The following is a 23,692-nucleotide window of genomic DNA, read 5'->3' as shown; positions in this document are numbered from 1 at the left end:
TGAGGGAAAAAAATGAACTTAAATGATTTTAGCAAATGGCTGCAATATAACAAAGAGTGAAAAATTTAAGGGGGTCTGAATACTTTCCGTACACACTGTACATTATTATGTATAATACTAATACTACTAATAAATCAGTTTAGTACACTTAGTGGAAAATTATAATTATGGATTTAAAAAAAAAAATGTCAAATTGCACATCTTCTGGAGACTCATATGTCTGATACGGAGCACATGAAGAAACCCAGAAACTGGGTTAGGCATGTTTATCACTTTTCTTACAAGATGGCCTCAGGAATGCAACTGGTGTATACAGTTTTTTACTGCATTACAAGGTTATGTATACAAACATGCATCTGTTACTACATGTATCAAAATAAAGCCTAACAAAATGGAGATATCTCCCATATTAAGTTCCTTCTGAAAAAAGGGTGAAATTCCATCAGACTAGTTTCCTTTTCAGGTTTGTTACATGTGCTTTCATTGCCCCTCTTCTTCCCCTTGTTTAGTTGGTCTGTTTGGTGGGCCATTTGCAACTCTGTTTGGATTCTGCCTATTTTCATTTCATTGCTGTTTTTTTACACTTTGCCAGCGATACTGCCTCTGAAGCCCTGGTATACTTCGTTTACGCCTATGCTAACAGACAGCCTTGCAAAGTATACTTCACTTGACTCGTACGTGTACACAGGCGTTTGACGCATGCGCAGTTTTGAGAAATCTCTCGCCACGAGTTACAACCCATGTTAACATTATATTCTTTCATGCTAAGGTCAAAACCAATTGAATGTCATTTCATTCATACACTTGATTAACTGTTAATTAATGAATAATATAATGGCCCATCAAGGGAATAACTGAACATCACTATTTTTTTTATTTATAACTAAAATATTTGGATATTTGACACTTAATTTAACACAATTAAATTAAGGAAGATTGTAAATACATGTAGGGTAAAGGCAAATGTGTGTATAAACTAAGCAATCAGGCTAATCCGCTATCTTTATGCTGTGCTAGTACATATGCTAACTATTAGCCTATAGCCATAAATCATTATAACCTAGTTGAAACAGTGTTTAACATAATTTTGTAGGAATTGTAAACAGGTGCTAAAGGGAGTTCCTATTAAAAGCCGTTTGAACCAATGGGATTGCATGGGGTCCTAATGGAGACCTGATTTCGGGGGGGCCCAATTTGTCACTAGACCGGTCTGTTCTGTTTATACAGTTTTTCTTTACTACCTTGTGAATCAACAAAGTATGTGCAGTTACAAAACCTAAATGCTACAAAAGCTGGCAAAAAAGGATGTGAAGTTATATCTTCAAGTGAAAAATATTAAAGGTGCCCTTGAACCCCTTTTCAAAAGATGTAATATAGGTCTAAAGTGTCACTGAACGTGTCTGTGAAGTTTCAGCTCAAAATACCCCAAAGATTTTTTTAAATTAATTTTTTTAACTGCCTATTTTGAGCCATAATTACATATGCACAGATTAAGCGCGCGGCCCCTTTAAATCTCGTGCTCCCCTGCCCCCACGAGCTCTCCACTGCCTTAAACAGCAAACACAGCTAATATAACCCTCAAAATGTATCTTTATAAAGTGTTCGTCATGCATACATCGATTCCTGTGAGTATAGTATTCATTTGTGTTTACATTTGATTCTAAATGAGTTTGATAGTGCTCCGTGGCTAAAGCTAACATTACACAATGTTGGAGAGATTTATAAAGAATGAAGTTGTGTTTATGAATTATACAGACTGCAAGTGTTTAAAAATGAAAATAGCGATGGCTCTTGTCTCCGTGAATACAGTAAGAAACGATGGTAACTTTAACAACATTTAACAGTACATTAGCAACATGCTAACGGAACCTTTAGAAAGACAATTTACAAATATCACTAAAAATATCATGATATCATGGATCATGTCAGTTATTATTGCTCCATCTGCCATTTTTCGCTGTTGTTCTTGCTTGCTTACCTAGTCTGATGATTCAGCTGTGCACAGATCCAGACGTTAATATTGGCTTGTGTAATGCCTTGAACATGAGCTGGCATATGCAAATATTGGGGGCGTACATATTAATGATCCCGACTGTTACGTAACAGTCGGTGTTATGTTGAGATTCGCCTGTTCTTCAGAGGTCTTTTAAACAAATGAGATTTATATAAGAAGGAGGAAACAATGGAGTTTGAGACTCACTGTATGTCTTTTCCATGTACTGAACTATGCCAAGATAAATTCAATTTTTAATTCTAGGGCACCTTTAAGATATTTACTATGAAAGATTTTCCTTTTAAATTCTTAATAGTTTGGCCACAAGACTGCTCTCTTTTTATTCCTTTCATAACCAAATGCTACATTTGCGCCCTCAACGTGTGGGAAAGACAAAAATTTGACTTTTAATGGTAAACTATTTATTTGGAATAATCTTAAGGCTATACAGCTATAAAAATGCCACCTCATGACATATAATGTATAACTGACATACATGATATGCATAATATGCAAATAACTATACTTATTTGCATATTAGACTGGAATACAATACATGGGCCACTCCAGTGATAAGATTGTGATTGGCAAATTCTAGGATAAGCAATAAAATGGGGTATTCGCTGTGTCGTTTCCAGTTTTCTGCCTCGTCACTCAGTCCCATCCAGTGTGCCAGAAGGTTTCGCATTGCCTCTGGGAAAAGTTCAGTTGCCAACTCCTCCGGAGGTGGCAAGTTCGTAATGTGTTCAATGTGTTGGGCCTTAAAACCTTCAACCCGGTGGCTTATGGTGCTGTTGGCTGCATTGAACTGCTGGCCAAGCCAACCTGCCACTGCCTTTAGCAGACTGCTTGAGTAGATGGAGTAGCTCTTAAAATGATTTTGAAACAGGGCCATCACGGCATCCGTCAGTCTTTCCTCTTCAATCCTCCCGGTAATAGAGTATTCAACATAGTCCAAGACCTTTGTGGTAGTGTTTAATTGTTCTGCTTCAATATTTGTAAGTAACTTCACTTTTTCCGCTAGGCTGTGAAGTTTCTCGGCAAGTAAAGCAGACGGGCTTGAGTTTGTTTGCTCTGTTGAGGAACAGTAGTTATGGTCTGTAGATGATGAAACATCTGACTGAACTGTGGTTATTGGAAAGATGTCCATTTCCCCTCCGTCAGCGTGTCGATGGCTTTGGTATGATAGACATGTTTTATTATTTGCCAAAATTGTTTGCGCCTCTTGATCATTTTGGGGTTGAACATGCTGGGCACCAAGATGATAGGTCATATTTAAGTTGTTGTCATTTATTCGTGATTTCCATAGATCCTTACGAACAAAATTATTTTACAAAAAAATAACAAACAAACAACTTATTAGAAATGGTTAAGATACAAAGACATAAAAAATTATAAAATGACAAACTCGAATTACCTGAAACGACTCCATGATTGCGAGCTGGTCTTGTTTGTTATACAGTTCAAATGCCACTCGAAAAACCCCTTGAACACTATAAAACCACAGACTGTTGCTGGAACAAGGAAGTCGCAGCCCTTGGAATCTGAAGTCTACAGAGCAAAAAGGTAAATATTAAAGGTTAATAGTTCATGAAAATGACCTTTTATCATCTAATGCCCAGGCCAAAAAAAAAATGATCATCACAAACCTGATGAGAAAACCAGTTTAGTTGCCAATCCTCGTTTAGCAAATTTGGCATGGTATCTGGGTTGGTTTTCACTGCGAACGTCTGTGTCTGAGAACAGATCAGCTCCAAGAAAGAGAGGGATCATCTCATCCTTCAAAATGAAATCAATAAACAGAATATATGAGGAACTATACAAAATAAATGTACATAGATTAATAAATTCAACTACTTTTTTTTTTTCAAAAATTTACTGCAAAAAGCAGGTATCTAATGGAATTCAGACTCTTTCTCGCAGTAGCAAGTTTATATCTCACAAATCTGCAGTAGCTCCTCACTGCAGAACATGAGATCCAGGATCCATTGGGTGGAGATGGGTAGGTTTAGGGATATGCAAAGTGGGAGAAGTTGGATCCAGAGCCAGGAGGTGGAGACGGGTAGGTTTAGGGATCAGGGGATGGAGACGGGTAGGTTTAGGGATCAGGGGCTGGAGACGGGTAGGTTTAGTGATATGTAAAGTGGGAGGAGTTGGATCTGGATCTCGTGTTCTGCAATGAGGACCATCTCCAGTTCTGACTTTTTTCTCACAACTGTGAGTTTATATCTCGCATTTCGCCAGGAGTTTGATTGACAGGTGATCCAACCAATCATAACGCCAAATCCGCCATTTTGTCCGACAAAGCAGTCAGGGGAGTTAGCAGATTAACATAAGTGGACTTAAGCTTGAAAAATGGCGTGTATTGACGTCTTTCTGCGTTTAAAACAAGATTCCTTCTGATGTTCATTCATGTTTATTTGATGCTATAAATTAACTAGTAAGAAGAGATGATCGGTTCATGAGCCGCATGATCTGAGTGATCTGTCACGACACGTTAAAGAGCCACAAAATGGTATTTATTGTTTAAATTTCTTTAAAAAATGACAAAATTTGGAACTCAAGACTTTGTTTCATATCAAAAGTAACCTGCTCTGTCTTGTCTGTCTACGCGTTATCAGTGTCCTCTTTGCTCTTCAATGTATTTTTCACTGCGTGAGAACATGATGTGCGGCATGAGATCGACATGGCTTGTCGGACATAGCAACAGTAACTAAAGGGGGCGGGTCAATTCAATTCAATTCACATTTATTTGTATAGCGCTTTTCACAATACATATCATTTCAAAGCAGCTTTACAGAGAATGCATGTCAACATTACAATTTAACCCTTAAATGCATAACTCGGGTCTTTAGTGACCCAGGACATCATTCACTACCCTCCTCGTTCATTTTTTAAAGTTAGACTTCAACCTTCTTAGTATTCCTCAATCAATTCATTATAAAGAATATAACAAGAAAAAAAAAAAAATCAAACTATAAAAGAATGCCTATTTTTGAATTCATTTTTTGTAAAAATTGTATAGGGTCGCTAACGACCCAAGGTGTGTATCAGTGTACGTATATTTTTTCTGCACAACAATAATTTAATTTTAGATGACTGAATAAGTGTAATTCACCTTTATTCCACAAGGTGGCAATGTCTGATACACAACGATGAAGTGACGATTAATTCAGACAGAAAACAAAAGAATAAGCAAAACATGAAATGGCTCAGCAATTTACTGCAGAGTAAGTACTGAACGCAATCAAATATGATATTTATTTTATTCTCCTGTAATTGTTACTCTAATATCAGAGGAGTTTTATATTATCGCGACAGGTAGAGATCCTTCCGTGTTAGATATAGATCTGGGTCGATAAAGACCCGAATATGTAAGAATGATTGGCGAAACAGGCATGCATTTAAGGGTTAAAGAATGCAGCTAGCAAATGTAATAATTTAGGCAATTAATTAACAAACACTGTTGGCAATTTACTTGAAGGTGGAAGCAATGAGCTCCTGGAAAAATGAATTACATATTAAAAATAATTAGGATATAGAGCAATTCCACGCAAATGTCAACTTTACCATGAAAAAAAAAGTTTTAACCAAAAGAACAAAACCCTTTTTAAATTGTCCATTTAGGTCTGTAATATACTGTAATAATGTGCTCTAACAGAAATTTTAAGAAAATTGCCTTGTTTATCCACAATATATGTGGTAAGCAACAATGCTTAAATTTAATTTTCAACCCACCATATTTCATGCTTTCAAAAAAGGGTCAAAGACCCCCCCCTTTTTAAACTTTATTTTAACAGTAAGCATTGTGTAGAAAGATAGAGGCATGCCTGAGAAATAAATACACTCATTTAGTCATAACAGCACTGCCTGTTGAATTTATAAGGGCTGGAATAAAGAGGTCATGACGCTTCAGTGCTCTGTCACGTCCGTAACGTTTTAAAGATTAAGTTTATGTCATATAACAATTATAAATGAAAATAACTTGAAACTTTATATGCAAAGCTAAATTATGTTTATGCTTATTGGGATCAACAATTAATTTCACTACGTTGCTCTGAACAACCATAATAAGCGTTACGGACGTGACCGTTACGGACGCTTCATATTAAATCCTATGAGTTTGCTTCTTTATATTGCTATCATCTGTTTCAGGCTTACCATATCAGAACATATCCAATTATCGCAATACTCTTTGTGCTTTGTTAGTTTTAATATGAAAAAGGTTTAACTTTCAAATTCAGTCCATTTTATAACAAAATTTAAACAATAGATGTCGCTCTTTAATAGCCTATGGCGCGTGACAGATTAGCTGCAGCGCCTGTAAGCGGCGGATCAGGCGCACATGAACCGATCTTCTCTTCCTCTTGGCAGTTAAGCGGGCGTACACGGTGCGAATTGGTCGGAAGATCGTATGTCCACGCACACGTCACGAGTGAGTTTATCTGAAGAGGTGATATATGACACGATTTTTCGACCTGCCGATTTCCGAAGCAATCGCACAAAGTTCAGTGTGTGTATGTGTGTGTGAGCATGCGAGCGGAGCGCGAGCTCAAATCAGAATAGCCTTTGACATGCTGGATAGAAAATAGGCCTATGTGAAATAAGTTTTTTTTTCCGACTAGTTGTTCAAGCCATAAGTGGACTAATCACATTGATTAGTTGATTATTCACATTCACACACATAGGGCTTGCCATAAAGAACCGGCAAAAGAAATGATTATGAATTTGACCAAAAAAAAAAAAAAAGGAGACATTTTAATATTTTATTTATTTATTTATTTTTTTTAGAATCTAATGTTTTCTAAATCAGTGTTGGCTGCAAAGTGTTGACATTGGTGACTCTCATCATCTTCGCAGTGGATGTGCAGAATGCACTTTTCATTCGGATTACATAATCAGAGAGTAGCCCATTTCTTTTCGTTTTGAATTATTTCGTTTAAAAGAAGACATTTCGAGCTTTCTATAGATATTTTTCTCGTGTCTGTGAGGCAAGCAGCCTATACGCTGAGTTTCGGTTCATTTAGCATATAAGACGCGCTCCAGATCAAGTGATCGCGCCCGCGCATCCATATTTGTTGCTTATTTATTAAATCAAGGCAGTTGGTTGATGAAACATTGATTAAAATTAAGATACAATTTTTACAAAACGAAATTCACTTTAAAGAAGGCTTTCTACAAAACAAAACTTAATGAAGCGATCAAAATCATGTCTGACCTACTCCATGTCTCCAGATGTAATGCGCATCTTATTCTATCTTAGTCATGCTGTTCACTTGTCTTAATCAAATAGATGAAATTAAAAATAAATATTATAATATGGTTATTTAAACAAATATGAAATTAAATATGTTTTCTTTAATGGCTACCAACACATATAGTACAGTAGTACAGAGAAATTTCATGTCTTGATCAAGAGCTGATCAAGCATGTTGTGTCAAGCAGTGTGTACCATGACAGGGTTGTCTGAAGATGATATTTTACAGCGGATCGCCCAAGAGCTACAGTTATCAGGTTAAAAAATTAATTATGCTTCTATTAATTAAGCTATCCGACTCGACTCATGAACCACTCTTGATCCCGACATGACATTTCTCTGTACTACTGTACTTTGGTAGCCATTAAAGAAAACATATTTAATTTCATATTTATGTTTAAATATGCCTATTATAATGTTATTTATTTTTTAATTTCATCATAAGATGCGCAATACATCTGGAGACATGGGGCCCTATTTTAACGATCTAAACGCAAAGTGTAAAGCGCACGGCGCGTGTCCAAATCCACTTTTGCTATTTTAACGACGGAAAAACGGTCCGTGCGCCGGGGTGCATTTTTGAAATGGGTTGTCCCTATTCTCTTAATGAGTAATGGCCGTAACGTTCAATAAACCAATCAGTGTCATCTCCCATTCCCTTTAAGAGCGAGATGCGCTCGAGCCATGGCGGATTGCTATTTACATGGCGGAATTTGTTGGCGGAAAAGCTGGAAAAGCCACATACAGCCACCCCAGACCTAACGCCAGCGGAGGACATCTCCTTTATTATGCCTCCTCCGTCTTTCGATTCTTTGGCCGAGCAGGTACTCCATTTGGCTGAACAATTCGAAAATACGTAACATTATAAAATACACTGACTTATTAAACACACCGATTCAACTGAGGAGTTCAACGAGTGGTGTTTTGCTGAAATTACCTGTTAAGTGGCGAGTCAATCTTTCAGTCGTCTGCGTTGGATGCAGGCTTTCAAATAGCTCCGCGCGATGAGTATTGGCACGATTGTTCAATTAATTAGCCTTTTTCATTCATCATTATAACTATTAATAGGCTGAATTGAAAATAGGTAGCCTAATTCTAATACACGCAATGACTATTCATCATTACATTTTTATATTTATGTAGCCTACGCAATAATATTATTTTACACTGTAATCCTTTTGTTTTTAATATTTGGCATGTTTGTGTGATGCGCATCCCAATAAGCAAAGTCAACGCGCACTGTGGACGCGCCCAGAGGCGCAGTTTCTTAACCCGCTCTAACAAAAAAATATTGTGCCATTGACTTTAGACTTTAGACCAGGTTTGAGTTGGTCTATGGCGCAGTCTATTTTCAGCTCCTTAAAATAGCAATGCGCCGGCAATGCGCCTGAACACACCTCTTTTTTAGACCAGCACGCCCATGGGAGCACTAACTGGCGCAAATGCATTTACTAATTTAAGGACTTGGCGCTGAACGGGAAAACGCGAATGGCGCCGGACGCAAACTAGCAAACACACTTGCGCTGCGCCTTGCGTCGCATTGCGCCGGGTGTATTATGGGGCCCATGGAGTGGGTCAGACATGATTTTGATCGCTTCATTAAGTTTTGTTTTGTAGAAAGCCTTTCTTTAAAGTGAATTTCGTTTTGTAAAAATTGAATCTTAATTTTAATCAATGTTTCATCAACAAATTGCCTGGATTTAATAAATAAGAAGCAAATATATTCATGGATGCGCGGGCGCGATCACTTGATCTGGAGCGCGTCTTATATGCTAAATGAACCGAAACTCAGCATAGGCTGCTTGACTCACAGACACGAGAAAAATATCTATAGAAAGCTCGAAATGTCTTCTTTTAAACGAAATAATTCAAAACGAAAAGAAATGGGCTACTCTCTGATTATGTAATCCGAATGAAAAGTGCATTCTGCACATCCACTGCGAAGATGATGAGAGTCAGCAATGTCAACTTCATCTTTGCAGCCGACACTGATTTAGAAAACATTAGATTGTAAAAAAAAAAAAAAAAACAATCAAAATGTCTCCTTGCTTTTTTTTTTTTTTTTTTTTTGTCACATTCATAATTTCTTTTGCCAGTTCTTTGGCAAGCTTTATGCTTGCGCTTGAGTCCTATATAAATGCTAATTATAATATTCTCTCCAGTATTTAAGTAATTAAATGTGATAGTCAACTAATGGCTTGAACAACTATAGTCGATGAAGGAGAAAAAAAAAACTTATAGGCCTATTTTAGCATGTCAAAGGGTAGGCTATTCTGATTTGAGCTCGCGCTCTGCTCGCATGCTCACACACACTGAACTTTGTGCGATTGCTTCGGAAATCGGCAGGTCGAAAAATCGTGTCGTATAGCCTATCACCTCGTCCGTGCGATTTTCAGATAAACTCACTCGTGACGTGGACATACGATCTTCTGACCGTCAAAATTCGCACCGTGTAGCCTAGACCTTCATTTACAGAACGAAATATGAACATCAAAAGGTAGGCCTATATGATACAGTACAACTTATAGAAGAGCATTGTGTCTCATAGGACATTTCCCTCGGGAATTGGGATGTCGCGTTTTTACCTGTTGGTTAAAAAATGAATGGCCTAGCCTTGATCACAATCCGTGCGATCAAGATAACAAAATAGGCTAATAACATTGCAATAATTTTGACTTGAAATAAAGTTTGATCTTTTTGACTCAAGACTCCGCTTTAAACTGTGAAACTAGCCGAAAACCGTGGGTTCATTCACACACAAAACTGACATGATTGCGATTGGGTAGGCTACGTCAATCGGTCCACCTGTGGGGAAAACTTGCGATTTTAAACTGCTTTATGATAAACATTAATATTTGTCAATGTATTTTAGCAAGCAGTTCTGTAAGAAGGAAAATCATGGTCTCTAAATTGAATCTTGAACGCACACGCTTGTCAACATGAGAAATAGGTCTAATCTATAACCTTTTGCAATACAGAGTATAAAGTTGTAAAAAGTTTAGTAAAAAGTTAATAAATTGTGGGGTCTTACCATACTGGTATCCCAGATTTCAATATTTGGTGGTTTAAATGCCTGCTTGAGGTCTCTGTGAAAGTTTTAAAGCAGTTTTAAACCAGTCTTCTGTGCCGCTTTCAGACCGGTCACGTCCGTAACGGAAAACTGTCACATCCGTAACGTTGTTTTTTCCTCATTAATGCGAACACGAAAAATGAAATAAAATTATTATTTTATGCTCTGTGGAGAGCCAACCCTTCTTCATTCGGTGGGCAGTATTACTTTTGGTTTGCTCAATGTAATTCACAGAATTCGTAAAAAATATGTTGTCACCCAAAGCTTAGTGACTTTTTTTGTCACGTCCGTAACGCTGTATATTTTCCTCATCTAAAATATAAAACAGTTGTATAGTCTGACATTTTTCTAATGTCTGGACTCCTTTAGTAAGGGGTTATGAATATACAAATAGACGGTTCAATATGTTGCTATTAAATGCATTCTTTGAGCGTTTATATTTCAAGTTTTGACTCCAAATGTCACGTCCATAACGCTGGAATTGCCCTATATAGAATTTTGGAATGTGCATGTTTATCCAGATGTTGCATCTTCTAAAGTCCTCGCAATCTTTGCGAAAGGTCAATTGCGAGTTTATATCTCACAATTCTGACTTTTTTCTCGTTATTCTGACTTTTTCTCGCAATTGCAAGTTTATATATATATATTTGTAAACGTATTTAATTTATCAATAATCAACAGAAGGGGGAACACTCACTGGAAAAATGAGAACCCACAGTGAAAACCCAGCTGAAAAAACATCTAAAAAGGATTAGTTCACTTTTAAATAAAATTTTCCTGATAATTTACTCACCCCCATGTCATCTAAGATGTTCATGTCTTTCTTTCGTCAGTCGAAAAGAAATGAAGGTTTTTGATAAACATACCAGGATTTTTCTCCTTATAGTGGACTTCAATGGACTCCAAAAGGTTGAAGGTCAAAATTACAGTTTCAGTGCAGCTTCAAAGGGCTTTAAACGATACCAGACGAGGAATAAGGGTCTTATCTAGAGAAACGATCGGTCATTTTCGAAAAAAAATACAACTGTATATGCTTTATAAACACAAAAGATCGCCTTTAACATACTTCCCGTTTACGTATTCTTCAAAACGCTTACGCTGAATGTTCTACGCCTTCCCTATTCTACTTACAGATCGAATGCGGCACCAGTTTATTTTTTTTCCGTGAGTAGAAAAGGGAAGGCGTAGGACATACAGCAAAAGCGTTTTGAAGAATATGGAAAGCGGAAGCATGTGCAACTTAAGGCGATATTTTGTGTTTATAAAGCATATACAGTTGTATTTTTTTTTTTTTCGAAAATGAGTGATCGTTTCACTAGATAAGAACCTTATTCCTCGTCTGGTATCGTTTGCAGCTGCACTGTAACTGTAATTTTGACCTTCAACCATTTGGAGTCCATTGAAGTCCACTATAAGGAGAATAATCCTGGAATGTTTTCATCAAAAACCTTAATTTCTTTTCAACGTAAGAAAGAAAGACATGAACATCTTGGATGACATGATGGGGGTGAGTAAATTATCAGGAAAAGTTTATTTAAAAGTGGACTAATCCTTTAAGCTGACTGACTGGTTTTAGTTGGTCTTCCAGCCTGGTCACACCTGGTTTTGCAGGCTGGTTTTAGAGGGGTTTGACCATTTCTTTAGCTGGTCAGGCTGGGAGACCAACTGACCATCCATCTTAAACCAGTCTATGTTGGTTGGCTGGTTTTAGCTGGTTTAAGATGGACGGTCAGCTGTTTTTTTTCAGCAGGGAAAGCATCTCTTTACTATGATGATGATAAGTAAAGGACGATGCAGTTCATGTTTTCTTTCCATGTATATAATTTTCCATGCCTAGACTGGTTGATGGCTTCTTCCAGCCTGACCAAGCTGGTGTACCAGTCCAATCAGCTAGCTAAAAAAGTGGTCAAAACCCCTCTAAAACCAGCCTACTAGATCAGACATGATCAGGCTTAGGCTGGCTTCAGTAGTTTTTCATCAGGGTTTGTATACATGTCCAAAAATCAACAGTATTATGGTATTTTTACACTTACCTCATTAGTGCTCGGTCTAGTCACATTAAACGAGTTATTGTTTGTAAGATATAAGAATCGTATCCTCCTCTTCCCACTCTCCCAATATGACATATTGATGAGAGAAACTCCTCCAGATGTCATGATGATTGAGGAAAATTTAAAATAGTGAAGAAATGAAGTGTTTTGTCGCAAACGTCCTGACATGCCGGGTATAATCTTTACCGTGGTTACAGGGGAGCATTGTAAAACCGCAAATAACTTCAAGTATGAAGTATTTCCTTGACACCGTGTTGTTTGCAGGCGTGAGTGTATATTTACTTCCTGATTCTGGTCTCTAGCCAATCAACAGTCACGCGTCAGAGAGTTGTAGGATTTGCCCTTCGAACCGGACGCGTATTGTGGTCATCAAACATGGCTGCGGTGGATTTTGGAGATTCAGAATTGTTCGACCAATTCGAGGAGAAAGCGCCAGCGCACAATCGTCTGACAGATGAAGGTGATGAAGAGGAGGGTGAGAGTTCAGATCGACTCCGGGAGCTTCGGCAGACATTAGAAGTGTGCGAGGAAACAATAGAGCGTCTGAACGCAGAGAATATCCTTCATCCAGTGAGCGCGCTGGCTTTCTCTTTAATTTCTGCTGAAATATATCTGACTCGCTTGTTTAATTTAGTTGCAATACTAAATATAGCTGTATCTATTAATGTACTTCTGATTGTGTTTATCAGACACAGCCTTTTAAAAGGGAATGTAGAGTGGGAAAATGTTGACATTTGTGTAACGTTAGATCAGTTACGATGAAAGCATGATTAAGTTAGCAGATTTTTATTTTGTTATGGCCGATAATCGATATTATAATTATGCTATTTTGATTTTTTTTTTTTTTTAATTCTTAGAAAAAGCACACTAAAACTCCTAAATCTACCATTTCCCATTCTGCAAGTGACATCAGGCATGTTTAGTAACTTTTTCTGTAATATAGGACTTCAGTCAAGAATTAAAGGATTAGTTCACCCAAAAATTAGAATTTTGTCATCGTTACAAACCTGTAAGACTTTCATTCATCTTCAGAACACAAATGAAGATCTTTTTAATCTAATCTGAGAGCGTTCTGTCTCTCCATTGATGCAACTACCACTTTCAAGCCCCAGAAAGGTAGTAAAGACATCATTAAAGTAACCCATGTGACTCCAGTGGATTAACCTCAATTTTATGAAGCAATGCAAAAAAAAACATGATTTACCACTTTATTTACAAAATATTGATCTCCAGCACTTGTTCATTAGAGCACCACAATGCATACGTGTTATGTTGATGCGAGAGCAGACGTTGTAGCGTGTTGGAGATTAATATTTTGTAAATAAAGTGGTTAATTGGGTTTTTTTTCCCCGCAAACAAAGCACTTGCATTTTTTCATAAAATTGAGGTTAAAGGGTTAGTTCACCCAAAAAAGAGAATTCTGTCATTTATTACTCGCCCTCATGCCGTTCCACATCCGTAAGACCTTCGTTAATCTTCGGAACACAAATTAAGATATTTTTGATGAAATCTGATGGCTCAGTGAGGCCTGCATAGCCAGCAATGACATTTCCTCTGTCAAGATCCATTAATGTACTAAAAACATATTTAAATCAGTTCATGTGAGTACAGTGGTTCAATATTAATATTATAGAGCGACCAGAATATTTTTGGTGCGCCAAAAAAAACCAAAATAACGACTTATTTAGTGATGGCCGATTTCAAAACACTGCTTCAGGAAGCTTCGGAGTGTTATGAATCTTTTGTGTCGAATCATGATTCGGATCGTGCGTCAAACCGCCAAACTGTTGAAATCACGTGACTTTGGCGCTCCGAACAGCTGATTCGACACGCTGATTCATTATGCTCTGAAGCTTCATGAAGCAGTGTTTTGAAAATATTCTGGTCGCTTTATAATATTAATATTGATCCACTGTACTCACATGAACTGATTTAAATATGTTTTTAGTACATTAATGGATCTTGAGCGAGGAAATGTCATTGCTGGCTATGCAGGCCTCACGTAGTCATCGGATTTCAACAAAAATATCTATAAATAAATATATATAATTTGTGTTCTGAAGATGAACGAAGGTTTTACAGGTGTGGAACGACATGAGGGTGAGTAATAAGTGACACTATTTTCATTTTTGGGTGAACTAACCCTTTAAACAACAGGAGTCACATGGAATACTTTAATGATGTCTTTATTACCTTTCTGAGGCTTGAAAGTGGTAATTGCATCAATGGAGGGACAGAAAACTCTCAGATTTCATTAAAAAGATCTTCATTTGTGTTCCTAAGATGAAGGAATGTCTTACGGGTGTGGAACGACATGAGGGTGAGTAATAAATGACAGAAATTTCAAGACAGAAAAATGGTTCACTGGAGTGAATAAACTAACTTAAAAAAATGCTAATACTGACTGATAATATGCTGATACTATTTTGTACCAATACTATCTGCTATCTTTGTTTTGATCTTTTTTCACTGCTTGTTGTCTGTCTTTATATTGAGTGTTGAATTTTGTACCTTAACGATGATCCACATGAGGAACTGAAGAGAAAGTTGACCATATTAAGTCGTCCTACGTGAGTGAATAATAATTATTTGCACTCTATTTCAATACACAGTTAAACTGGATATTTGCAGTTATTGATTTATTGATTCAATGCTCATTTTTATTCCAGAGGTATAAAAATAGCAGATTCCAAAACCGATGGGCCACTTTGTCAGGTTAATTATGGAAACAGCATCATTTCCAAGTAGGTACTTTCTGCATCATCTTTGAATTTAATGTTTCATTTTTTTCAAAATGGTAGTTTTGTTGAGAGATGCTCTTTGTGTGTGTGTTTAGGCAGTGTCGGAAAGAAATTGAAGACTTCATCTACGGTCTTGTCCAGAAACGCCTACATGAGTGTAACAATGATAAAGAAGGCTCTGCTCTTCATGTCAACCCACATGTACATCTCTAATATCACTGGACAAGGAATTTAATACAATAGTCTCCATCAGAGAGCATTAATTCTGTTTTTTCCTTGTTTGTAGCTTTCAAGTTTCGTCATGGAGGAGAGCTATAAAGCGAAGTCAACCAGTGACTCTAAACATATAAAAAATGCTTTCAGTGTGAGTCCTACAAACCAGTGACACCACATACATCACTCATATTCACTTAGTAGACTACTGAAGCAACTACAAATCAGCCTTGTTTTTGGTTTGTAGATAATAGGGAGTGTTTTATACTTCGCCAACTTCTGCGTTGATAAACTTGGCCAGCCGCTGCTGAATGAAAACCCCCAGCTGACTGAGGGATGGGAAGTTCCCAAGTATCCTAAAAGTTAATACTTGCTGTGCTTTTTGTAATTTAGATAATGCTTTTACTCTATTTTACACGTCTGTGTACATCCTGAATGATTTTTTGCAAAGATACCAGCAGGTCTTTGGCCAGATCATTGCCCTCGAGGGCCAAGAGGTGCAGATAAAGGAGAAAAGGTATGGCAAGAGTTTTCAATCACAGCTTTTGGATATTGACATTTTTATGGGATTGCAAGACTGATGCTGTGCAAATCAGTATTGTTTTAGATTGTTATCTGTATTTTTGTGTCTGATTTGCTTTTTTCTGGTTGAGGAATTGAAGTGTGTTTGTTATCTTTCCAGACCTAAACCGTGCTGTTTTAACTGCTGCTCTGAGGGCCATCAACTGCGAGACTGTCCGGAGGTCTTTCTCTTTCATTACTGACAATATATCTGTGCTATTTTCATATTTACATTCATTACATTTACATCCATATTTTTATTTACTGTTTAAGCCCAAAGATATGGCTCGTATCAATGAAAAAAGAAAGGAGTTTTCACAGAACAGCAATCAGAGCAACCAGCGCTACCATGCAGAAGAAGTTGAGGAGCGATTTGCAAAATACAAGCCGGGAATAATGAGGTCAGCCATCTTATGAAGTGTTAGTTTTTTTTCTTTTTTTTTTTTTTCTTCCTTTTTCTGTTTTTACAATTTTTTTAGTTTTCAAATAAGGCAAGTCTTCCTCTCCTTGCAGTCAATCATTTTAGGAAAATTAAATCTTTTAAATCTTTTTTTTTCCTGTGAAAATAATATATTCATGCCTTAAAATAGCTTGAATGTAACTGTCTTCATTTAGTATACACAGGCTCATGAATATGCAAATTAGTCCCTGCCTCCACTCAGTCACACCTGCTCGGACTGCTTGATCCGCTCTGTCAACTGTAGCAAACGCTACACAATGGCAAGTGGAAATGTTGGTTTAATTCAGCCATATATGTTTGAGCCAGAAAAGAAGTGGAAGTGTGAACTATACAGGCTCGTATCTGTTGAGCGGATTCTTAAACACCTCTGATTGGCCACTGTCTTCACTCGCTCAACAGATATGTCTGTGATTGGCTACAATGATCAATGCTTCAAAGACATGTTGTAAATGGACATCTTTGACGCTCTTCACCGAGATACACATGGGAGCATTTGAAAGCAGGCGTCTATCAGCGGATATATTAGGGATTTCAAACCCCCGTGTGTATCTGTGTAAGCGCTCGAAGAGCAAAGATGTCTATTTACAGCATGTTTTTGAAGCGTTGATCATTGTATCCAATCATAGACAAATCTGATGAGCGAGTGGCCAATCAGAGGTGTTTAAGAATCCGCTCAAAATGCTAGGGGGAAATACTGGTATCGTCATATTTGTAAAGTTTCACCAAGTTGGTACTTTTGGCAACCCTATAATTGACTCCTATACCGATAACATAAATGCATTCTGTCTTTCCACCCATATTTTTTTCCCCCAAATATAAATGTCATTTTTCTGGAAGCCAACTCAGATGATATGCAATTTATGTTGTCTTTGTGTAGTCAAGACCTCCTTGATGCTCTTGGGATTACCACAAACACCCTTCCTCCATTCATCTATCGCATGAGGGAGCTCGGTTACCCGCCTGGCTGGTTAAAAGAGGCAGAAATGGAAAACTCAGGCCTGATGCTCTATGATGGTAAGAGTGAGTTTGGTATCTTATTATGGCCAGTGTTAGCAACAAATTTCCTAGGTTAAGAAACCCCATAATTGTGTGGATATTTTAAGGTTTTTTTTACTTGAGTTGAGCTGACCACAGGAGCAAGGGCTTTGCCTTTCTGAATTGTGACTAAGGAAGGATAGTGTGTTTTAAGTAGAACTATACTGCCATTGATTTGTTAACTTTTCTTTGCAAGGATCAAATGATGGAGATGAAAATAACCCCAGCCAAAAGATCTCTTATGATGTCTCCAAGCTGGTTGACTTTCCTGGCTTCAATGTTTCTATACCGCCCAGCGTAAGAGATGTAAGTGTACATACTCTAATTGGACACAAAACAAACAAAAACATGGTTGTGCTTCCACCACTTAAATTTTAAGTATTGACAAACGCACATAATATTTAATTCACATAATGTGCTTTGCAACTACCCACTTCACCCAAGCATAGAAGTCTAAATGTTCTCAACTTGGTCAAAAAAAAGGAAAGTGTGTTCATTCTGCGGCCATATTTGCATTGCAATGCCTCCTACTTAAGGCATTGAGGACCAAGTCCTATCTACTTGAATGGGGAAATCCTGAAATCCTAAAAACTGCTTGCCACACTTTCATTCAAATATCATATTTCAAATCACCAACAACATCTGACATGACCTGTCCATTCAATTTATTTTATATACACAAATAGCATTAAAAATGTATTTTTAGCTGGACCATCCAATACGCATTGACTCAGTGTTCAGAAACGCAGTCAGCACTTGTCCCAAATGGGGCACAGTTCTGTGATCGGTAGTAAATGCTGCTCCATCTGAAAAAAATGCTGTTTTCTCTCTATCAAGTCTCCTGTTCTGTAGAAATCCAACAAAACCTTGTTTTATTTCTCCCTCAATATACAGGATTACAGGTCATTCGGTTCCATTCCAATGCAACCTCAGCAATGGAAGCAAAATTTTGCTGCTTTTTTAAGCAGTACCTTTCCGGTAAAAACCCTTTTCAATATATTTTTGTATATGTGTGTGTATTTCTATTTTATTGCCTTTATTGATATTTCCTAAGGAATTAATAACCTCATATGTGCCCAGCAGGCCACCAGCTGCAGTAAGAGGCGTCATGAGTCTGAATCAACACCCCAGAAGACAAAGAAATGGAGATCTAATTCAGAGCAAACACACCAGGCGTCGGATATGGAGATAGAGTCAGGTACACGGCTTTGACTTTCCTAGACTCTGTAGGATTTATGAGCACAGATTGTTCTGGAATGCATACTTGACATGGCATCTTTGCTGTAAAAGTAAAATTTACTTTAAATGTGTTACATATAGTAAAATTATTATTTTTTTATTTTTTTTTTTACAGAAACACAAAAATAGTTTAGATAAAATCACTCATCTCATTTATTTGATAATCAACACTCAAGTGGAAATTAAGTTGTATATCTCATTTAATCATATAAATTGCACATAAGGCAGTTCTATATTAACTTTTCTATAATACAATTATGTTTGATGGCAGAGTTCACGCTTATGAACCGCACTTATGAACAGAGCAAACGAACCACAGTTCGTTTTAATCAAACCAAACTTGCTTAGTGTGAACATACACCATAAAAATATAAGGAATATGAAATGCGTTTATGGACATTGAATGGTTTTCCTGAGGTAATATATTGTTTACAAGCTGTTTTATTGACGTCTTTCCACAGTACAAACACTGATTGAGTGATTACATGAGACATGATACATTTCAGTTAACTGTACTGTATCTTTCAACATACCTTATGATGTTCATTCATGTTTATTTCGTGCTGTAACAAGTAGTAAAGTGGAAGAGATGATCGGTTTATGTGCGCTCCAAGCTGCCCCTTCGATTGAACTGAGGAGCTACAGCGATCTGTCACCCTTTTATTAAAGAGCGTCAAAACAATATTAGTTGTTTGAATTTAGTTATAAAAAGACAGACTTTAAAAGAACAGATTTTGTTTCATATCAGAAGTAACAAAGCACAAAGCTTATTGCAATTATTGGATGGTAGGCAAGCTATAAATAATATTTTGAGAAGTTCACACATCAACGGAACAAAAAACATTGATTCAATAGAAATTCGGTTCATCAAAATGATATGGAAGCTTGTTTCCGCCACTGAATAAAAAATAAAAATAAAAAAGGTAATTCTGACTCTTTATCTCACAATTCTGACTTTTTTTTTTCTCTCAGAATTTGTTCACATTTATTTGTATACCACTTTTCACAATACATATCGTTTCAAAGCAGTTTTACAGGGAGTGCATGTCAGCACTACAGTTAAGAGTAGTCTGTTATCAGTGTTGACACTGTCCAAATTATGTAATTTCAGAAATAAAAATATAAGCACACAGTTAGCTAACAATATAAATAATTTAGGCAATTTAATTTACAGTCACTGTTAGCAAATTAATTTAATTTAAGGTAGAAACAATGAGCTAATTGAAGTAATGAATACATGTTAACAATAATTAGGATATATAGCAATATTTGGAATGTGCATGTTGATCCAGAGTTTGCCTCATCTGAATTTCGAGATTTTAAAACTCTGATGAAGATCTTACGATCGAAACGTTGCTAATAAAGTGTCTTTTTGATTGTTTTGCAAAGTTGATAGTGTGCGGGATTTAATTTTTTGTTTTTTCATATTTTGACTATACCAGTCTTCTTTCCTACGCACCTATCTATCACCTACAGGTGTGCGACGCTAATTATTTAGAGATTTTTAAACTCGCAATTACGAGTTATAGAGTCAGAAGATATAAAGACGCAATTCTGACTTTCTCACAATTGTGAGTTTTTATCATGCAATTCTGACATTTTTCCTCAAAATTGTGAGATATAAACACAGTTGCAAGCTATAAAATCAGAATTGCATGATATGAACTCACAATTCTGACTTTTTTTCTTAGAAATCTGAGTGTATATCTCGCAATCCTGACTATAACATGCAATTGCAAGTTAAGTCAGAATTGTGAGATATAAAACTTCACAATTGGACATTATAACTCACAATTGCTAGTTTATATGTCAAAATTCTGAGAAAGAATTGTGAGGGGGAAAAAGTCAGAAGTGTGAGTTATAAAGCAATTCTGACTTTTTCTCACAATTGTGAGTTTATATCATGCAATTCTGACTTTATAACTCACAATTATGACTTTATAACTCACAATTATGACTTTATATCTCTTACTTCTAAGGAAAAAAAGTCAGAATTGTAAGATATAAACTCGCAATTGCAGGGAAATTGTCAGAATTGTGAGAGAAGTCGCAATTACCTTTTTATTTTTTTTATTTCATGGCAGAATCAAGCTTCCATAAAAGGAAGATCCATTAAATATGAGAAATCGATAATTGTCAATCCAGTTTAGTGTGTCATTTGGGACGAACAAGCCAACAGAGAAGTGCTAATGAAATGTCACCATTTCTGCCAATGATTTTGTAGGGCAGAAATCATTGACCATAACAGTGACGTTTCATTAGCACTTCTCTGATGGCACGTTTTAAATGTGTCAGGGTCTATAGTTTTGTCCTGAATACCTTATTATCGTGTAAGAAAATCATGACGATTTAGGTTTCGTCCTTCTACAGATCATGACGCGCCTCAAATGAGACCTGATGGTTTCCAGTTCCACCCACCACTCCCTCCTGGTACTTCGTCCATGAGCGTTCCTCCGCCTTTACCGCTGGGAACGCCTCCAACCACACCCCCAGTCCCTAAGGGAACTCCACCAGCAACTCCACCTACAAGTTATTCTCCATCCACCCAAGTGAGGGGGATGACGGAGGGGGAGGAGTCAGAAGATGGGCTGTCTCTGGAGGAACTAGAGGAGCAGCAAAGGCTTCTTTGGGCTGCCCTTGAGAAGGCAGATACTACAACCAACAGTGATTCTGAAGCTGGAGCTTCTGAGACCCCCGTCCCAAGTTCCCCCAGTGTCGTCACTTCGCTTAGGCTTGACACTGAGGAAGAAGGAGAAAAGATGGAGGACTCGAGTCATACATATGAAATCAAGAGCACACCATCTTCACCTGCTGATCCAGTAACTAACTGTGAGGATAAGACTATAGAAAAAACAACCTGTGAAGGACAGGAAAAACATTCGATTAATGAAAACACGATCGACTTGAGTGATATTATCGTCCTGGATGAAATTTACGAGGAAAACAGTAATCATGATGCAACGAATGGAACTTCAGCCTCTCTGCAGATAAGCACACAAGAGTCGAACGCTCAAGTGGCTGATGACACGGAGGAGCCTGTCATAAATAAAGTCGCTTTCGTCCCACACCGTAGCAGATTTGCTGCGGGAATAATTCCTTTCGAGGACACTCCTGAGTTTACAGAGGTTGCAGAAGCAACGGGGGTTTACCTCAAGATTCGAGATTTACTAAAAGGCTCTCCAAGAAATCAGGCAAAAAATAAGAAATAATCGAAGTCGTCTGTTTTTACTGCTCACCTGTGGACAATAAGCATTGTTTTTTCCCTCTTATTACAGTCCTTTTGTATGTAGTTTTACTTTGGTGCTTTGGATCTTTTTACTGCTATCGTGTGAATTTTTTTTTTTTTTTAAAAACAAAAAGGTTACATTTGATTTGTACCTGAATATTAACTGATTGTGGGTACTTGATCTGTGCGCAGTTTTTTTAATTGTTATTTTTCCTGTTCAGTTCTCTGTAATTTCAGTTGTTATTGCTACATCTCTTGGCATGCTCATTTGTATGCCCGCCATAGATTACCTGTGTAATTTATTGTGAATATCTTTTCAGCTTAAATTTCTTAAGAATTCTCACTCGATTAAAAGTTTTTAACTTGAACTTGGTAGTAAAATTAAATCATTGCACTTTAATTTTTACAGGTTTTTTAATGCAATTCTTTGCCTGTTCTACAATCTATTTTATTTTTCTTTATATTAGTGGTGTGGCAAAGTTTTGCCAGAATTTTGCTCCAACCCAAATCAAACACCTGAACAAGCTAGTCAAGGTCTGAAGGGATACTAGACAGGCAAGAGGCAGGTGTTTTTATCAGGGTTGGAGCAAAACTCTGCAGGACTGTGGCTCTCCAAGACCGACGTTAGCCACCCCTGCTTTCGGAACACTCGATTCCGATTGGTTGCAAGGTGTGTTCAAACCATGTAATGCACTGGTAGGTCAGTTTTATCACCGCTCTGTATTAATACGCTTCTTTCATTGAAAAAAACACACTCTCACACACGCACACACGGGAACACTGCGCGGACAGATATGAGCACAGATTATCAATGCTTCCCCGCGACTTTGCTACTAATTAACTACATCATATTTCTCAGCAGCGATGTGGTAACATCTCTGTTTTTGAAGCAGCCTAATTCTTACACTAACAGCTTCATCTTTAGTTAGTTGAGATGCTGCACTGACGTAATTCAAGTGCACAATCGTACATCTCTCTCTCTCTTTCTGTCTTTGTAATTCAGTCAAATAAAATCTTACCGCACTATTTTACCTCTGTGTCTGATTTAAAGTGTACCGAGTGCTAGGTCTAAAGCTCTGGGTATACTTCTATTTTTTATGCGTACGTGCACAGTCGAACACACAACCTTACAATGTATACTTCATTTCACTTGTACGCATATACAGGCGTTCGATGCATGTGCTGTTTTGAGTAATCTCTCGCCACGAGTGACATGCCATGTAAATATCTGTATTCTTTCATACTAGATTTGTACAAATAAGGGTACTTTCTAACCTCTTCAGACAATCTCATCTATGTAGGCCTCCACTGTCACTGTAGCTTGCATGTGTTCTGGTCTGTTCTGTTTATGCAGGTTTTACTTTGAATACCTTGTAAATTGACGACCCCAGGGCACGGTTGCCACCTTGTGGATAAACTAATTACTGCAAAAAAAATTAAATGCGCATGTGTGACATGCGCGTACAGAGTTTTCGCTGCTAACATCTAGGGTTGTCGCGAAACCATAAATGCATTTTATGATATTATACCAGCTGAAATATTGTGGTAATTCATAATCGCAATTTGCAAAATAGACAGAATAAATGTTGGTGGAAAGAAAATTAAATAATAGGCCTACTTTTAAATGGAAAATTAAAACCGCCGTCACTGAATCATTCATTCAAACGATTCATTCAAAACGGCTGATTCATTCAGGGACGAAGCAGTCGACTGTTTTTTTGAATGGCTCATTGAATCATTGACTTGTTGAATTGTTCAAAAACACAGATTTAGTCTTTAAACGAACAGTGGCGTCAGCAGTATTTTGAAGCTTTAGTATCGCGATACTATCCTAGTATGGGTATAC

The 23,692-nt window shown here is 37.2% G+C and overlaps 2 protein-coding genes across 3 annotated transcripts; one reads left to right on the top strand and one right to left on the bottom strand.

Moving 5' to 3' along the window:
- Positions 1-56: 56 nt before the first annotated feature.
- Positions 57-12,646, bottom strand: si:ch211-110p13.9 (uncharacterized protein LOC562347 homolog). The gene is made up of 4 exons (XM_067407352.1): positions 12,354-12,646; positions 3,643-3,772; positions 3,411-3,544; positions 57-3,305 (listed from the first exon to the last, which is right to left on the bottom strand). The coding sequence occupies exons 1-4, from the start codon at positions 12,537-12,539 to the stop codon at positions 2,520-2,522; spliced, it is 1,236 nt and encodes a 411-aa protein (XP_067263453.1). The 5' UTR covers positions 12,540-12,646; the 3' UTR covers positions 57-2,519.
- A 93-nt stretch (positions 12,647-12,739) lies between these two features.
- zcchc8 (zinc finger, CCHC domain containing 8) lies at positions 12,740-22,888 on the top strand. 2 transcript variants are annotated; one of them, XM_067406371.1, is made up of 14 exons: positions 12,740-12,929; positions 14,901-14,941; positions 15,041-15,115; positions 15,208-15,313; positions 15,399-15,476; positions 15,573-15,676; positions 15,777-15,842; positions 16,008-16,068; positions 16,160-16,287; positions 17,224-17,360; positions 17,578-17,687; positions 18,276-18,359; positions 18,465-18,579; positions 20,991-22,888. In XM_067406371.1, the coding sequence occupies exons 1-14, from the start codon at positions 12,747-12,749 to the stop codon at positions 21,827-21,829; spliced, it is 2,127 nt and encodes a 708-aa protein (XP_067262472.1). In that variant the 5' UTR covers positions 12,740-12,746; the 3' UTR covers positions 21,830-22,888. The 2 variants fall into 2 exon arrangements, with proteins under 2 accessions (XP_067262472.1, XP_067262471.1); XM_067406370.1 differs by having other exon boundaries at positions 18,462-18,579.
- Positions 22,889-23,692: the final 804 nt, after the last annotated feature.

The sequence above is a fragment of the Chanodichthys erythropterus genome, chromosome 13, assembly GCF_024489055.1.
Source record: "Chanodichthys erythropterus isolate Z2021 chromosome 13, ASM2448905v1, whole genome shotgun sequence".
Taxonomy (NCBI): Eukaryota; Metazoa; Chordata; class Actinopteri; order Cypriniformes; family Xenocyprididae; genus Chanodichthys; species Chanodichthys erythropterus.
Note: the sequence above shows the minus strand (reverse complement) of the source record. Positions and strands in the feature narration are given on the sequence as shown.

What these genes read in the sequence shown, in the direction of transcription:
- zcchc8 (XM_067406370.1), top strand. Translation starts at nt 12,747, where the DNA reads ATGGCTGCGGTGGATTTTGGAGATTCAGAATTGTTCGACCAATTCGAG. An exon ending in GGAAACAGCATCATTTCCAA is followed by an intron (nt 15,116 to 15,207) that starts GTAGGTACTTTC and finishes GTGTGTGTTTAG; the next exon opens with GCAGTGTCGGAAAGAAATTG. An exon ending in GAGGGATGGGAAGTTCCCAA is followed by an intron (nt 15,677 to 15,776) that starts GTATCCTAAAAG and finishes TTTTTTGCAAAG; the next exon opens with ATACCAGCAGGTCTTTGGCC.
- si:ch211-110p13.9 (XM_067407352.1), bottom strand. Translation starts at nt 12,539, where the DNA reads ATGTCAGGACGTTTGCGACAAAACACTTCATTTCTTCACTATTTTAAA. An exon ending in CTAGACCGAGCACTAATGAG is followed by an intron (nt 3,773 to 12,353) that starts GTAAGTGTAAAA and finishes TTCATTTTGAAG; the next exon opens with GATGAGATGATCCCTCTCTT. An exon ending in TAAACTGGTTTTCTCATCAG is followed by an intron (nt 3,545 to 3,642) that starts GTTTGTGATGAT and finishes TTTGCTCTGTAG; the next exon opens with ACTTCAGATTCCAAGGGCTG.